General features: G+C 43.5%; 1 protein-coding gene across 2 annotated transcripts in view; it reads right to left on the reverse strand.

The window, feature by feature from the left end:
- The window catches only part of TTC19 (tetratricopeptide repeat domain 19), a 40,996-nt gene extending 26,259 nt beyond the window's left edge, over positions 1–14,737 (reverse strand). For both annotated transcript variants that reach the window (XM_027047401.2, XM_053212410.1), the window contains exons 1-7: positions 14,407–14,737; positions 14,188–14,321; positions 12,379–12,489; positions 11,889–11,927; positions 10,909–10,965; positions 10,528–10,589; positions 8,339–8,433 (exon numbers count right to left, since the gene is read on the reverse strand). In XM_027047401.2, coding sequence (XP_026903202.2) covers positions 8,339–8,433; positions 10,528–10,589; positions 10,909–10,965; positions 11,889–11,927; positions 12,379–12,489; positions 14,188–14,321; positions 14,407–14,590 — 682 coding nt within the window. In that variant the 5' untranslated portion in view covers positions 14,591–14,737. The remainder of the gene's footprint in view (positions 1–8,338; positions 8,434–10,527; positions 10,590–10,908; positions 10,966–11,888; positions 11,928–12,378; positions 12,490–14,187; positions 14,322–14,406) is intronic.
- Positions 14,738–14,788: the final 51 nt, after the last annotated feature.

A 14,788-nucleotide genomic window follows, 5' to 3' on the forward strand; every position in this document is an offset into this window, starting at 1 on the left:
GCATCTCAGAAGCTGAGACAGGCTGAAAGCATGGCCTCTTGGGCCAAACAGCGGCCAAACTCTTGGGCCTTTCCTCCTGAAGGAAAGGAGAAAGGAAAAGTGCTAGTCCGGGGAACACACGAATGGCAAGAAAGTGAAACGGCCTTGTTGCTGATGTGGAGAAAGGCTTAGTGGCCTGGATAGAAGGTCAAACCAGCCCCAACGTTCCCTGAAGCCAAAGCCTAATCCAGAGCAAGGCCCTAATGCTCTTCAGTTCTGTGAAGGCTGAGAGGTGGGGAAGTGCGGAAGGAAAGTCTGACACTAGCAGGGGTTGGTTCGGGAGGTTTAAGCAAAGAAGCCTCTCCATAACATAAATGTGCAAGGTGAAGCAGCAAGTGCTGATGTAGAAGCTGCAGAAAGTTATCCAGAAGATTCTAGATCTTAAGACAATTAATACATGGGGTGCCTGGATGGCTCAGCCGGTCAAGCATCGTATCAGCTCAGGTGGTGATCTCTCAGTCATGAGATCGAGCCCCAAGTTGGGCTCCGCGCTCAGAATCCCTGCTGAGATTCTCTCTCCTTCTCTCTGCCCGTCCCCTGCTCATGCACTTGCACACGCTCTCAAAATAAATAAATAAAAAAAAAGATAACTAATACACTATACCAAATAACAGGTTTTCGGTGTAAATTAAACAGCTTTCTAATGGAAGAAGATGCCATCTAGGACTTTCATAGCTAATGAGGAGAAGCCAACGTTTGGCTTCAAAGCTTCAAAGGACAGTTGACTCACCTGCTAGGGGCTAATGCAGCTGGTGATTTTATGTCGAAGCCAATGCTCATTTGCCACTCCCAAACTCCTAGGGCCCTTAAGAATTATGCTAAATCTACTCTGCATGTGCCCTAACAATGGAACAACAAAGCCTGGATAAAAGCACATCTGTTTACAACATGATTTACTGGATATTTTAAGCTCACTGTTGAGACCTACTGCTCAGGAAAAGAAAAGTTTCTTTTCAAAGTATTCTGCTCACTGACAGTGCACCTGGTCACCCAAGAGCTCTGATGGAGACGTACAGGGAGATTAATGTTGTTTTCATGCCTGCCAACACAACCTCCATTCTGCAGACCATGGATCAAGGAGTAATTCTGACTTTCAAATTGGGCAAAGTAAATTGAAAACCTTCCAGAAAGGATTCACCATACTAGGTGGCATCAAGAACATTTGTGATTCATGGGAAGAGGTCCAATAATCAATATTAACAGGAGTTTGGAAGAAGCTGATTCCAAGTCTATAGATGACTTTGAGGGGTTCAAGACTCCAGTGGAGGCAGACAGGGTGGAAACAGCAGGACAGCTAGAGTCAGAAGTAGAGCTTGAACACATGACTGAATGGCTGCAATCTCGGGATGAATCTTGAACGGATGAGGAGTTTCTTCTTATGGATGAGCAAAGGAAGTGGTTTCCTGAGATAAGATCTACTTCTGGTGAAGATGTCGTGAAGATTGTTGAAATGACAAAAAGGGTTTAGAATATTACATGAACTCGGTTGATAAAGCAGCAGCAGGGTTTGAGAGGATTGACTCCAATTTCGAAAGAAGTTCTACTGAGGGTCAAATGCTATCAAACAGCATCATATGCTACAGAGAAATCATTCATTAAAGAATCAATCAATCAATGTGGCACACTTCATTGTTGTCTGCTTTCAAGAAATTGCCACGGGCATGTGGGTGGCTCAGTCGGTTAAGCATCTGACTTCAGCTCAGGCTCAGATCATGATTTCCCAGTCCGTGGGTTCAAGCCCTGTGTTGGGCTCTGTGCTGACAGCTCAAGAGCCTGGAGCCTGCTTCTGATTCTGTGTGTCCCTCTCTCTCTCTGCCCCTTCCCTGCTCACACTGTTTCTCTCTCAAAAATAAATTTTAAAAAATTTAAAAAAAAAAAAAAATTGCCACAGCCACCCCAACCTTCAGCAACCACCACCCTGATCAGTCAGCAGCCATCCACACTGAAGAAAGACCCTCCACTAGCAGAAAGATGACGACTCCCTGAAAGTTCAGATGATGGTTAAGTTTCAACAACAGAGTGTTTTTCAATTAGGGTATATACATTTTGGGCGGATACGTATATTTTTTAAACATAATGCTATTGCACACTGTAAACGTAAGTTTTATATGCACTAGGAAACAAAAACTCATTTGATCTGCTGTATTGTGCTATTCACTTTAGGGCGGTGGTCTGGAACCGAACCCGCGATACCTCTGACACGCCCCTGTATTGCAGAGACAGTGTAGTGAGTGACTCCCCTCGCTAGCACAGCTCCTGTTTGTTCCAGCATCCATTCTTTTCTCACACGATTCAGGCGGAGTGGAATCCATCCTCTGACAGGAATGGATCCTGGTCAGTTTTAGAGAATCATGGTAATCCCACATTTCCTGTCAAGGACTGGGTTCGAAATGCCGTGTAACCCAATCCAGCTAATGAGCAATAAGGGTAAATCTAATTGGGAACTTCTAGCAAAGATTACCTTGATTCTAAAAGAACACCAAATAAGTTTTCTTTTCTTCTGCACGTTGCCATTTCTGGATAAGGTTCCTGGGACCTAATACAGTCCCTTTTCAATCACAGTGGGAACGTGAAGAGAAAGTCAAAACACACTGAGAATGAGTGAGGAGGGATGGAAAGAATCTCCTTCCTCAGGATTTCCATGAGCTGTGTGTCAAGTAACTCAGCAGCCTGCCCCTTTTCGATGAACTACCAGTTACATGAGAGTAAGTGCCCTTAATGCGTAACTGAAATTCTGTGCTATTTGCAGTGAAATGCTAACTTATTCAGAAGGCAATCTCCTCAAACTCACTGAAAAATATAATGCAAATCTGATAATTCAGTCTCAAAGCATTTTGGGGATTTGACAAAATGATCTAAAATGCATGTAAAAACTGAGAATAAAATGGGAGGAAATCTTACCAAAGAAGCATGCGTGAAACCTGTTTCACTGTGTAACTCAAACGTATGCTACCACATAACTCAAGCAACATATACTGTTATAAAAGTCATCAGATGAATGAATCGAATGGAAACCCCCAAAAGAAACGCAAGCATATGCTAATTTATAGTTAAGTATGTAACGACAATAGATTATCATCTTTAGGAAAGTAGTGACCTACTTCACACCCAAATTAACCACCAATATGTTAAGAAGTTACATGTTAACCCTGTTTAGAAATAAAGAAAAAATAAATTTTAAAAAATGAGTGAATATCTGATTTCAAAGCTGAAAAATACCTAAGCATTAAGCTCCAGAAAAGCAGGGACTTCTGCCTCACTTGCCTCTATTGAATCCTACAATATCTGGCCTAGAATAGCTACTCAACATGTATTCAAAATTCATGAAAGCAGGGGCGCCTGGATGGCTCAGTCGGTTATGCATTTGACTCTTGATTTTGGCTCAGGTCATGATCTCTTGGTTTGAGTTCGAGCCCTGCATCAGGGTCTGTGCTGACGGCACAGAGCCTGCTCGGGATCCTGGATCTCTCTCTCAAAATAAACAAACATTTAAAAAATTAAATTAAATTAATAAAAGCAAAAAACATACACATAAACAAATTCAGATCTAATTCCAAAAAGATCACAGGCAAGTGCAAGTCATACTGTGTGATTCATTTATATAAATTTTAAAAAGAAGCCCTCAAAAACAAAACGAGATTCAGCAGAATAGTATCTCTGGGGTGGGAAGGAGAATGGGGCTGGGGCCGAACACACACAGGCTGCAAAGGTGGGTCACTGCCTGTTCTTCTCATTCATTATTCCTTAAACTATATAGATTTTAGTTTCACATTTCTTTAAAAAAAGTTTTTTTGTATGTTTATATATTTTGAGAGCGAGAGAGGGTGAGAGCAAGGGAGGGGCAGAGAGAGAGGGAGAGAGGATCCCAAGCAGGCTCCGCATTGCCAGCGCAGAGCCCAATGTGGGGCTCAAACTCACGAACCATGAGATCATGACCTGAGCAGAAATCAAGAGTTGGACACTTAGCTGACTGAGCTACCCAGGTGCCCCTCATGCATTTTTTTAATTAAACAAAAAAACCCAAAGCTCTGAGCTCTATAGACACAAGTAAGGGAGAAGAAAAAACCTGACAGGATAGAGTTAATATTTTTACAAAACAGCACCAATAAAAGATCAACCCCATCGCTTATCAAAGAAATGGTAGTTAATGCATCACTGCCATATCGCCAATCTGGCAAAGGTTATAAAAATCAGTGAGCTTTGTGGAGAAGTGGCACAATGCCTTATCACGATAATAAAAACTAACAATGGCTAACACTTGAGTAGCTGCTCTCTGTGTACATTGTTCTAAGCGCTCTATGGATATTAACTCATTCAGTCTTCCTACTGGTCCCTACGAGAGAGTACTGCTCTCACCCCCATCCTGAGGATCAAAAGCACACAGGGATTAATTAATTTGACCAAAGTCACAAAGCAAATAAATGAGCAGATCCTGAAAATGTAAATTAATACAGTCCTTTTGAGGGCAATTTTGCAATATGCGCCAACAAGTTTAAAATGTGCTCCTCTGACCCGGAATTTCAGTGCTCGGAATCTGTCTTATTTCATAACAGAAGACCTCACTTTCACGAGGACATACCGTTCTGGACAGAACACATGCATTCATTTATCTCTCCTCCCTCCCAAAACATCACTAAAATCAATGTAAAAGGATGAAAAAGATAGAAAGTTACAAGGAAAAGCAAAGTAGAGATGACAAAGATCAAAAATTGTGGGCGGTGACAAGCAGAGAAAAAAGTGGGAAGTGACTGAGCACATGACAGAAAGATCAGGACTGAATGCTACAAACAGCTAGGCCAGGGAGAAGTAAGCCAGTAGGTACCAGAGCCCCAGAAAACCTTAGGAATTCAGAGCAAATACTACGGTTAACAGAAGAACTTGTCAAACACATAAAAAACAAGCAACAGAAAAAATCCAGTTAACTACTGACTTCAGAGGAAACAAAGAGTTGTTCACACAAAAGAAAATGCAAATACATGATCACATTACTTGGCTCAACAGCTAACGCTACTCATATATTCGTAATATTATAGACACGACCAAAAGTTACACTAAATGTTCCCTTTTCTGTAAGCTAACAGTCTAAAAATACTAATTACAAAAATAGTTTTATATGTTATTTTAGAAATATGAAGGAAAATACCAGAAGAAATTGGTTAAGAGTTGAAAATTACCCTAGGAAGATGTGTGGCAAGGAAATGTTTTTAAATTAAGTCTTATAACATCCTTTGACTTTTGATACTATATAGATAAGAGTAATTTAAAAAGTTGTTCCAAAAAATTATAGAATATCCAGAAAAACACACATAAGACATAAATGCCCTATAAATCTACCAACCAGAAGTAATCATTGTCTACATTTTGGTATCATTCAGTCCTGCTCTATACCTACATTTAATCTACATATTCTAGAAAAGTGGGCTCCTCCTACACTGTTTAGTAATCTGTTTTCACATAATTTTGTATGCGTACTTCCTCCGTAATTACGTACATATTTATAATATGAGAAACAAAATAAGTACCCTAGACCACGTTTATACATGAACTTAAGTAATACGCTTTTGGGGTAGTTAGTAAGGTAAATAAAAAGCACATAAATTTGACAATGGATGTACTTTGTTTAAAACTGAGTGATAACAGGGGTGCCTGGGTGGCTCAGTCGGTTAAGCTTCCGACTCTTGATTTCAGCTCAGGTCATGATCTCACAGTTCATGAGTTAGGCCCCACATCCGGCTCTGTAGAGGCAACCCAGAGCCTGCTTGGGATTCTAGGTCTCCCTCTCTCTCTGCCCCTCCCCACCTCTCTCTCTATATATTTTAAAAATAAATAAATAATTGAGTGATATTTCTTTAGAAAAAATAGGATTAAGAATAATGTAACATTTTCTTTATTGCGTAACTAGTAAAATGTAAAAACCATGTTTATAACAGAAATTAGTTTGCTCTTTCCAACAAGAGTTCCTGTGCCTAGAAAAAAGTGTTTTCACAATATACTACTAAGTTAAAAAAAAAAAAAAAAAGCATATACAGTATGATCCCTTATTTCTTAAGATGTAAACAGCACAGGGGGGAAAACAGGTCTGGAAAGACATACACCAGAAAATAAACAGTAGTTCCTTCTTTGTAGTATTACAGATGATCTTTGTCACCTCCTTCCTAATGCTTTCCTAAATTGTCTTACATGCACTGGTATTATTTCTGGAAGTCAGAAACTTTTAAGGAACTGTCCATAGTCAATTCTACAAATGAAAGACAGCAAGAGTGTAGATAGTTCAAAAGTGAATCATTTGATAGCTAGACTCATCTTTACATCTTTTGTGAATTCCCTCAAAGCCTCTACACCACACTGAAACTTTACTTGGGGCCTATCTGGTCTTCTGTTCCTACATTCAACAAGTGCTGAGCCTGTATTACATGTCAGACACTGCTCTAGTACCAAGGATTTAGCAGTGAACAAAACAGCTGAAATCTCTATCCTTCTTTGCTAGGGAAGACAAATACTAAAAACACTTGGAACAAAAATATACTTTTAGTGGCCATACAAACATGAGCACACAACGGACACACACACACACTCCTACCTTCAAGTGTGAGGAAGAAAAGTAAAGGATAGGTGGGAAGAGATGATTGTTTTAGTTAGGGTAGGCCTCCTGAGGAAGTGATACCTGAGCAGAAAACTGAATGGCCACGCAAAGATATGGGAGAACAGGCTAGGTGGAGGGAATAAGTGAAAAGGCCTTGAGATGGCAATGAGCTTGTACAGAACAGCAGGACCAGTGTGGTCAAAGTGGAAAGAGCAAGGGGGAGAGAAGCAGTAGGTGATGTAGAAGTAGGCAGGGGTCAAATCATATAGGACTTTACAAGTCCATGCAGGGATTCTGAAATTTATTCTAAAGGTGATGCAAAGGCACTGAGGTTTAAAAGATCACTCTGCCTGTGGTATGGATAACAGACTGTGTAAGGCAAGGAAGCAGGAAAACTCTTGAGGAGACTATTTACAGGTGTTTGGGCAAGAAACAATAATATCCGGCACCAAAGCAGTAGGGCAAGAGGATGAGACATGGTCTGATATGGATATATTTTGATGCCTGATCTAAGATAACTTGATGAAATACAATCAGGAATGAGGAAGGAATCACAGGTGATTCTTAGGTTCTTGGCTAAGCAAGTGAATGAATGGTGGTGCCATTTACTGACTGGGCTGACTGGCAGAGAAGCAAGTTTGTGAGTGGCAGAAACCAGGAGACCAATTTCAAACATGTTATGTGTGAACTGACCAGCAGACATTCAGGTCAAGATGTCAGGTAGACAATCTTACCCAGTTCATGTCTGTAGTCCATGTGTAAGTTGGGGATGAAGATGTATAACTGATATTTAAAGGTATGGGGCTATATGTTATCTCCTAGGGTGTGAGCCCCAAGGTCTGCTAACTTTAGAGGTGGCGAAGGGGAAGGTGAGTGATGGGTAAGGTGTCCCAGAAGCCAAGCGAATAAAGCGTGTCCAGTAGGAGTCAATGATCACCTGGGTCAGAGCTGCTAATAAGCAGCGTAGGGAAGGTAAGGCTTGAGAACTGGCAACCTTGATAAGGGTGGCTTCGGTGCAGTGGTGGAACAGAAAAACTGGTTTATGTTTAAGAGAAAACTGGAAGACAACTGAATAAAAGTAACCCTTTCAAGTCCTATTTATTGCTTTAGGGACAAGAGTTAACTGCTCTTTCTCTAAAGCATCTTGTAGCTCTTGGCATAGTATGTGTGAAGTAAGAATTATGAAATCAGCGTCGAATCTGCTAATTCCCAATATTTCAAACCATATTAAGAAACCCAAATGGTCGAGAGCTAGAGCTTCCTGACCATCCCATTTTGTTCCTAAAATCGTTCTTTACGCTCTTCCCTCGTAATGAGGATGAACTGCAAAGACCTCAGTTTTCTCTTCATCTTTTATGACTTCGTACATATCTGGTACCAAAAGGTAATTAATTAGCATTGTGACTGGTAGCTGAACCAAGAGAAAAGAAAAAGACCTCTCCTTTCTGCTCCCCAATTTTCCAGAGGTCATATACAATAAAAGTCAACAAATAAATGAACCACTGAAGGGTTAAACAAACAAACAAACAAGGTCAAGTTATTTAAACAAGACATCTTATCCCAAACCCTCTGCTGAGATCTTAAAAATTGCCACTTAATTCCCCAAATGGATAACTTGCCCTCCCCCAATTCAGATACCTTTCCCTTTATCACAATATAACAATGAAGCTCTGTGGCAAAAAAGGCAATGTCCAGAAAACAGTCAGGTCTCCCTACCTGACAAAATGTCTTCTGCTAATTCCTTTTCTCTTTCAATTTTTTCCTCTAGGGTTGAAATGCAGAATTCATAGCCAGCAAGAGCAAATTCCTGTCTGTAAAGCAAAGATCAGCAATCGGCTGTTCACCTTTTCACAAACTCCTCTTTTATTCTCATTCTCCCAGCTTGGGTTTGAATATTGTTAGTAAGTGTAAGATGGGAAGCATCATCTCCCACTAATAGTTTCAAGTGACTCAGTTTCTCCATTTGGGAAATGGAGTCTTACACCCGCTCAAAGTAATACTATTATGAACAGAGGCTAAGGCCCCCTGCACCAAGGGTTCTAACTACAGATCTCATGCAACTTCTGGAGAGGTTTATTAACTTTATTAGCTTTCCAACCTGTACGTCTTCAATGAAAGCTTCTTTTATGTAAATGGAATTCCTAATTATGGCAGTAGAAGGCATTAAGCCTTCTCTAATCCTGGACCCTGAATCAATTGGAGAGGACACCCAAACGTCAGGCAGACTGACCTAAAGACAACCAACTGTCAACTGCTGGTTTCTATAAAGAGATGCACAAACACAACAGAAATTCCTTCTCCTTCCAGAAGCTCACCCCCGGTTTTTGCCCTTCTGCTATGGCGAAGCACCACTACAAAGATTGCCCCTTCTCCTCTAGTGCTTTGCCAGGGGATAACAGATGACCCCACGTTGTATTCTGTTCTCAGAAGTTTCTCCAGACCCAAACCTTGGCAGGAGGGACCCTATCCAGCCATGACATGGAGCAGGGGGAGGCTGCCCACTAGATGTTTCTAGTCAGAGTAAAATGCCTATTAACAATCCCCCTACTATTATCAGCATTCCTAAGCCCCAAGTCTAGTTATGTATCTTCTGCCTCATGCTTCTCTTAATCAAACTAAATGAAAAAATACTTTTGAGAAGGGTATAGAGGAACTCACAGGCTAATTACCAGGGGCTACTAATACACTTGTGCCTGTACGAGAGCAGGAGTTCATCTTACTCTCCAATGGGATTGGCTGTGGGCTTCTTTTATGCTAGAAGTTCATACCCCATCGACATCCAGGCCTGTTTGTTACTCCTCCAAAAGAGACAGATCCCAGGTGCAATGTTCCCCAGCACAGGCCAACCTCAAAGCTCCTCCAAAGACTTGAAGTCAAAGGCCCTCAGAAGCTCTAGCCTATCTAGTGTCCAACCAAATGCAGGTTCTGCTGAGAAGGAAGGAGCTGGTGACCAGGGCAGCAGGGACCTGTGCCAGAGCCCCTGGCCTCAATAAGCACTCATTACAGCATTAGGTGTGAGGTCATTCCAAACTTCTGGTACCCAACTACTGTAGCAGCTAAAAACCCAAGGAAAAGCTAGTCTTAGATCTTCCCTTAAATATACTCTACAAGATCTAACTCTCTAGAGGAGTTCTCTGCTTACATCTTAGATATTTCTCCTTTGAACTCCGCCTAGACAGGATGAAAGGCACCAGGCCTCACTCATCAGTGTTCCTGAGACCTCTGGCACCCATCCACATTATTTTCCAAACCCTTTCCTGTGAAGCGTGAAGATTCTCCTTTATAAGGATTTAGAACTCACATAGTACTTTTAAATGAGCATTGATTTCCTATCCTACTTATCCAGAGGTCACTTCTCCACTCCTAGATCTTTCCCCTTCTTAAAACCCAGCTACCTGATCACCTTTACATGCTTTAAAAACACTGTCTCCTGGACTAGCCACTGAGACACTCCCATGCCAACCCCCTTATCATTCAACTATGTCTAATTTCCTGGTTTGTTGATACTTCCATCCAAAGATGGTTTCTTCCAAGTATATTATCCCCAAAAGCTTTTACGTTACTCCCTCCTCTTCTAGAAAGAGCTAAACCAAAGTTCTAATGGTAACTTCCCTTCCCAGTTCAGGCAGGAACAGAACGCTTGATTAGCTTTGTCACAGTGCAGCCAGAGGCATGAGGGCTGTATGTCCCATTCAAGAGGCTACTGGAGACAGCAGGGCAAAACTTGGAAAAGACTAAAGATTTCAAAGATGAGGGAGGCAACGCTTTGAGTGTAACACCCAGTGTTTTTGAGACCCAAATGACTGGAAGGTAAATGAAAATTATACAACATCCTGGGGTTAAAGTTATCTGCCTACAGCCCAACTCCCTGGTGGCTGCCACACCTAGATTCTGACTATACTTACCTATTTTGAGCAGCATAGATACTGGCCAACTTTAGAGAGATTTCAATTATCGCATTGTCTTCCTGTTGGGAGAAAGAAAAATGAAGAAAATTCACAAGTTAAATTTCCTACTGGATTATTTCTGATCAACGTCTAGACTGCCTTTGGCCTGAAAACCATAGCCTTTATCCTTTTGGAGGAATTAGGCAACTGAATTCCTCAGCAACCATGTTTTTGCATGAGTGAAAGACTGGTAGTTTCTATACAGGTCCAAGGGGAAAAAAAATAATCCACCTTTTTTTTTCACCAAAGCACATGTTGGTGGCTGGGTGGAGTTTCCAGGAAGCAAAACTATTTTGAAATCTGCTTCAGCTGGGGCCCAATCCCAGGCAATGTTCTTACCTGTTGCATGCCCCCTCCAAGCAGGTAACTCATGGTTGCTTTAAAAAGTTTTTCCGCCTAAAAGCATAAGGAAAAGATTTTTCTTTTATACTTGGGCCCCACTATCTATATGACACTGGATTCTAAGTATTAGTCTGATGCGTCACCCCTTGTAAAACACAACACACACACACACACACACAGAAAAATATCCTTGTGATGGGAAAACAGACAAGAATACCAAGACCCCACATCCTCTGGGCTCCTTAAAAACTATTCTGTGATGAGCAGAAACAAACTACAGAAATTAACCTTTCGTCCAAACCTCCTGTGGCAGAGACTGCAACCTGTCCCCTAATTATTCACTCCCCCACTTTTTTAGTTATAGAATCTTCTCTGTTTTAACAGGTCAGCCTCCTTTGTGCCTAGGTGCAGTCATATGATGAAGTTTTGGCCAAGAGATGCAGGTAGAAGGAATAGAAACAGTTTCTAAATTCTATTTTATAAGGAAGCTGCCTGCCGCTTCCCTCTTCTTTCTTCCTGGCAGCTGGAGGTGAGCCAGCTCACCTATGCAGATGAGAACACATCTTAGAAGGAACCCAGGGGCGACTGGGTGGCTCAGTTGGTTGAGCACCTGATTCTTGATTTTGGCTCAGGTCATGGTCTCACTGTTGATGCGTTCAAGTGCCGTGCCAGGCTCGGTGCTGACAGGGCAGATTCTCTCTGTCCCTACCCCGCTTATGTGCATGCTCTCTTTCAAAATAAATAAACAAATAAGAACCCAGGCTTCTGGATCACTTCATGGAGAAGAGGTACCCACCCTTCTTTAGTGTAGCTACCTATGGAACAATGCTTTAAAAAGAAATACACCTTCTTGTTTGAGTCACTCCATTTTGGGGCCTATTTGTTATAGCAGCTTCACCTGCACCCTTACTAACAGAGGTCCCTTGAAGCTAGCCCTTCACAAATTCAAAATACTACAAAGTGATTTACTTACTTACATTTTCAAGTTGACCCCGTATAAATGCCAAGTTGGCCATCTGAAAGCAAATTACAAATTGTTTTCAGTTTAGAGCACTGTGTTCTACTTATTTCAAAACCTTTCAGCTAATAACCCCCTTTTGCTTTCACACTCTAAATTAAAAAACAGTTCAAAGAGAAAGGTTTGTCACTAATCTGCTAACATCAAAGTATAGCAATAGTGTGAGTGCAAATAGCTGCCCAATCTTTGTTGATGACAAACTAAATCTAGATCCATTCATCACTGAAGAAACAAATACTAATATTTAATCTTCGGTCTAGGATTTAGACTTCGTATAAGTGACACCCCAAGGGTAATAACATTTGAAACCGAAAGAAAACTTAGTAAAAACAAAAACCAAAGAGCTTTACAACATCCTGAAGGGCAGGAGTGTAAATCAGGAGAGCTAGCAACCCTTCTCTTGGATCCGCCCTTTGTCATCAGTGGCTCAGACTGGTTAGAAAAGTTACCAAATCATAAGTGTAAGTGATGGCCTTCCTGTTATCGCTCTGATAGGCAAGACGAAGAGCGTCATGTAAAATTAGCTCAGCCTCTTCTGGCTCATCTTTCATGATGCTCAACTGAAAAGAGAAAACAAAGAAAGTAACAGAAAATGAAAGGTAAAGAAGGCAGATGTACGCACTACCAGACAGAAGTGGATATGGCTATACGTCCCAACACACAGGAGAAAGCTAGTCATTCAATTCTCCAAATATTTATTGAACTCCAGCTACACACCAGGATTTATATCTACGATGGTGACAGAGCAGTCAGCTTCTCTTGCAGCTAGGTGCAGCCACACGACAAAGATTTGGCCAACAGATGCAGACAGCAGGAATGTGAGCAATTTTATAAGGAATGTCATCATATTTTATAAGGAAGCTGCTTGCCCTACATCTTTTTCTTCTCTTCCTACAGGCTGGAAGTCACTTGTGGAACCAATAAGCTTAATTACAACTAATGATAAAAACTACGAAGAAAAGTAAAGGGAAGGAACAGTAAGAAGTCTCCTCTAAATGAGAGCCAGAGAAGCCTTCCAAGGAAGCGACAGTTAAACTGAGGCAGGAAGGAAAGAGTCAACCAGGAATCATGGGGAAAAGTTATGGGGGAAAATGACCCACAGAGCAGGGGATAAACAAAGGCACTAGGGGCTAAAGAGAATGGTCTTCAAGAACCATTCAAGAAACGAAAGGAAACAGATGTGAAGGGAAAAGGATGAGCCAGGGGATTATTGCCAAATTGGTGGGAAGGCAGGGTGGCATAGGTCATGCAAGGTCTTGCAGGCCATGGTAAGGAGCTTGGATTTTATCATGAATGCAGTGGGAAGTCACTCAAAAAAGGTAATATGACCCAATTTACATTTTTTAAACAAGGTATTCTGACTGCTGCATGGAGAGTAGACTGCAAGGGAGACGCGGGCAACAGGGCGGGCAAAACTACTGGACGGCAGACTGTGGCAATGAGGCCAGCGTGATACCAGAGGAGATAGAGAAAAGGGACAGATTTCAGAAATATTTTAGATTTGGGGGCAACGGGATTTGTAGCTGGGCTGTAAGTGTACCAAGGGGCGGTGGTAAGGTCTGTGAGTTTTAACAATGACGAGGTTTCCAGGATGAAAAACGGGGTAGGTGTGAGCAAAGAGAAGACGGTGAAGGACTGTGCAAGGGAGGCCACTAAGATCAAGAGTCTAGCTCCGGGCACGTTAAGTCTGAGAGGTAGGTGAGCCTTCAAAGTGGAGACGGGATGTCGGTTGCACACTGCAGTACACGAATACAAATTCAGACGTCGTGAGCCTCGAGGCGGTAGGGAGCCCAATGGTAGAGAGAAGCTAACCTGAGGAGAAAACAGGAAGGAATGTGGAGAAACGGAAGACATGAGAAAGATCGGAACCAAACCGTGCGCACCGAACACGGAGGTGCGTTTTCAGGACGCTACATACGTGCACAATTCTCTATGCCAGTCCTTTCGGCCTGGCTGGCTCCCTGATAAAAAAAAAAAAAAAAAAACAAACAAACAAAAAAAACAACTACAAAAACATTTCCGCTAATTCTGCTTGGATAAAAGCGCGATGCCTCTGGTGCCATCTCCATCTGCACCGGAGACTGCAGCGGTCTGACAAGCCTGGACGGATGCCAACCCCGCCCCCCCACTCCCAGCCATGACCCATCGAATTCCGGGCAATTCTACCCTCGGAGCCTCCATCCGGCCTGCGGGAGTTGGAGCGCGCACCGTGCACCCACAAAGCCAACAACAGGCCTCGTTCACAAAGGCCGCCTCACCTTGGCTCGCTTCAGCAGCTGAATGATCTCGGCCTCGGTCTCGTCCACCGCGCCCTCGGCGGCGGCCCCGCCCGCTCCCTGCCGCTCCTCCTCCTCCTCCTCTGCCGCAGCGGGCCTCGAGAACCAGGCGAGCGCTGCAGGAAGGGGCTCTGAGGTCACCGGGCCCGGCCTGCGCCCCGGTCCCCGCCCGGCCGGCCCCGCCCGGCCCGCGCCCCTCACCTGCCAGCAGCGGCAGCAGGCCCGGGCCCCGGCCGAGCGGCGCGACTCGGGATGCCGGCACCCCCACCTCAGGCGCACGGCCTCCTGCCGACCCCAGGAGCAGGCGCGCCGAGCAGTCCCGGCACCGCCGCCCCGCGGCCCGCAGGAGGCCTCGGCCCAGACTCGGGATCAGCAGCCGGTACATGCTCGCGCGGCGTCCTCGGCGCACTGCAGGCCAAGCCGGACCCAGGCCGTCCCGCCCCCAGTGCCGAGCGCCGGTCGGATTGGCCCGACCGTGAGGCAGGAGGAGGCGTCGTCGTGGCCGCCCGCATGCGCGTGACGCACGCCGACGTCACTGCGCCTCGCCCCGCCCCCGGCCGGCGGCGGGAATCTTCCCCGGACG

The sequence above is a fragment of the Acinonyx jubatus genome, chromosome E1, assembly GCF_027475565.1.
Source record: "Acinonyx jubatus isolate Ajub_Pintada_27869175 chromosome E1, VMU_Ajub_asm_v1.0, whole genome shotgun sequence".
Lineage (NCBI taxonomy): Eukaryota > Metazoa > Chordata > Mammalia > Carnivora > Felidae > Acinonyx > Acinonyx jubatus.